The sequence below is a fragment of the Amborella trichopoda genome, chromosome 7 (genome assembly GCF_054954075.1).
Source record: "Amborella trichopoda isolate Santa Cruz 75 chromosome 7, AtrichopodaSantaCruz75HAP2 v2.0, whole genome shotgun sequence".
NCBI classification, from domain to species: Eukaryota; Viridiplantae; Streptophyta; class Magnoliopsida; order Amborellales; family Amborellaceae; genus Amborella; species Amborella trichopoda.
Window position 1 is genome coordinate 41,924,408 of NC_142342.1, and position 1,760 is coordinate 41,926,167.

At 33.4% G+C, this 1,760-nt stretch overlaps 1 protein-coding gene across 1 annotated transcript; it reads left to right on the forward strand.

Moving 5' to 3' along the window:
• Positions 1–221: 221 nt before the first annotated feature.
• On the forward strand, positions 222–1,464 carry LOC18423042 (uncharacterized). The gene is made up of 3 exons (XM_006827606.4): positions 222–429; positions 527–588; positions 1,099–1,464. Exons 1-3 carry the CDS (start codon positions 372–374, stop codon positions 1,228–1,230), a joined length of 252 nt encoding a protein of 83 aa, XP_006827669.2. The 5' UTR covers positions 222–371; the 3' UTR covers positions 1,231–1,464.
• Positions 1,465–1,760: the final 296 nt, after the last annotated feature.

The window sequence follows — 1,760 nt, forward strand, 5'->3', positions numbered from 1 at the left end:
AAAGGATTCATTTAGTCCTAAAAATTAATCATAGAGGCCGCAATAGCACACTCCGTACCTTAGATGCACATTGTAGCTTCCATACCATTGATAGCTTCAAAAAACCACTAACTAATTCAAAAAAGAGAGGGCCTTTCATCCCCACTTAATGAACAAAAAAAAATTTGGATTTTTACCTGAGGGAGTAAATTGATAATATACTCCCACGAGAGTATAGTATCTTTTGGGACGACCAATACGCAATTCAAGCGCTCGAAAAATAGAGCGAAACCCTAGTTCCAAAACTTTTGAGTTCAGTTTTGTGTAAGATTCATAACTCAAATCCTTGCAACTTTAATCTCTAGAAGACAAATTGAAGTAGGAAAGTATTCATGTCGAAGAAGAATAGCTTAGCACGTAGAAAGAAGCAGCATGAATTCGATCTTAGGAGTAAATAAGTCTTCTATGTTGGAGTATTCTTTTATTCAAATTTTTTTATGATTCCATTTTAAGCTTTTTTTTTCTTTTAATTGATTTCCTTTTGCAGGAGAGAAAGAGGAAAAGGAAAAGAAGGCAATGAAGTTGCAGGCAAATAAGGCGAAAATGAAGGTAAGTTATTGTGTTCTTGTTTCCTTTTCAATGGAAAATTATGGGTCTTTAGTTTTCTCTGTGAGTTTTTAATGACAGAGTTTATGTTAGTTTTTTATATAGGGTTTGTGTTATTCTTGTACTCTGTAATTTTGGGAGTTCCAAATATGGTTTTAAACGGATTCTTTCTAATTTTCAGATTCTTGAGATGCATTAATTCTTGGAGTTTTATATTATTTTCATTCCTTATCTAATGAATTTCTGGGTTTACATTTTTTTATTTTTTTCCATCATTATTGCCACACACATAGAGACAATTGTTCATAACTGAAAGAGTATCCTTTTACTTTATTTACAAATACAAGACGTCTTTTGGTGTTTGATTTTGAATTGCAATAAGTTAAGTGGACTCATAATTGGTGATTTCTTTTGAAGAAAGCTTTTATTCATTGAGATTCTCTTCTGCGAGTTCTTAGTTTTGGTATTCATTTTTTCTTATCGCCTTTCGTTCCTTATGGCCTTACTGTTTAGATTGATGGGAGTGATAAGAAGAAGAAGAAGAAGGGCACGGGTGGTTTTCAAGTTGGGAAGAAAAAATTGAAGACCAAATTGTCGGCTTTGGGAAAGGCCAAAGCTGCTCAAGCAATGGAAATTGACAAGTGATTGTGCTTTGAAGATCTAAAAGTCAAGGAGAAATTTACTCTAGAGGTAGTTTCTTTTTTTTCTTTTCTTTTCTACGGTAACATTTGCTATATCAGGCTCCCTTGTTTCAAGAATTCTTAAATTTTGAGTGTTGGGGTTTGATGGTTGGTTTTGCATTTTACTGAGAAAGTAAAGAAGTTCCTTGAAAGCTAATTGGAATGAGAACTCAGTTGCGTATGCATGCTCTTTTAAAAAGTGAAGCAAGTATTTCTCTCTGTAATTTTATGATCCAGATGGATCTTGCCTTTCATGTGTTTGGTAGTGAAGTTTGATAGATAGGTAAAAGAAAAATAAGAAAATAGTAGTTTCCCATGGTTTTAGAGCTTTTAATAGACTTCTTTTAGTTCGTCGAAGTTTGGAAATGCTTCTGGTTACTTCTTCAAGCATTTATCAGAAATCTGTAGCCATAGAATTCAAGTTGCATCGTTTGGTTTCCAAAATGGTTGATTCTATGGGATGTAATCAGCCACTTATTTTTAGTGATGGACCAA

Bases quoted from the DNA above. Each gene is read 5' to 3' on its own strand.
- LOC18423042 (XM_006827606.4), top strand. From the start codon at position 372: ATGTCGAAGAAGAATAGCTTAGCACGTAGAAAGAAGCAGCATGAATTC. The intron at 430-526 runs GTAAATAAGTCT...TTCCTTTTGCAG, and splicing joins GCATGAATTCGATCTTAGGA to GAGAGAAAGAGGAAAAGGAA. The intron at 589-1,098 runs GTAAGTTATTGT...CTTACTGTTTAG, and splicing joins CAAATAAGGCGAAAATGAAG to ATTGATGGGAGTGATAAGAA.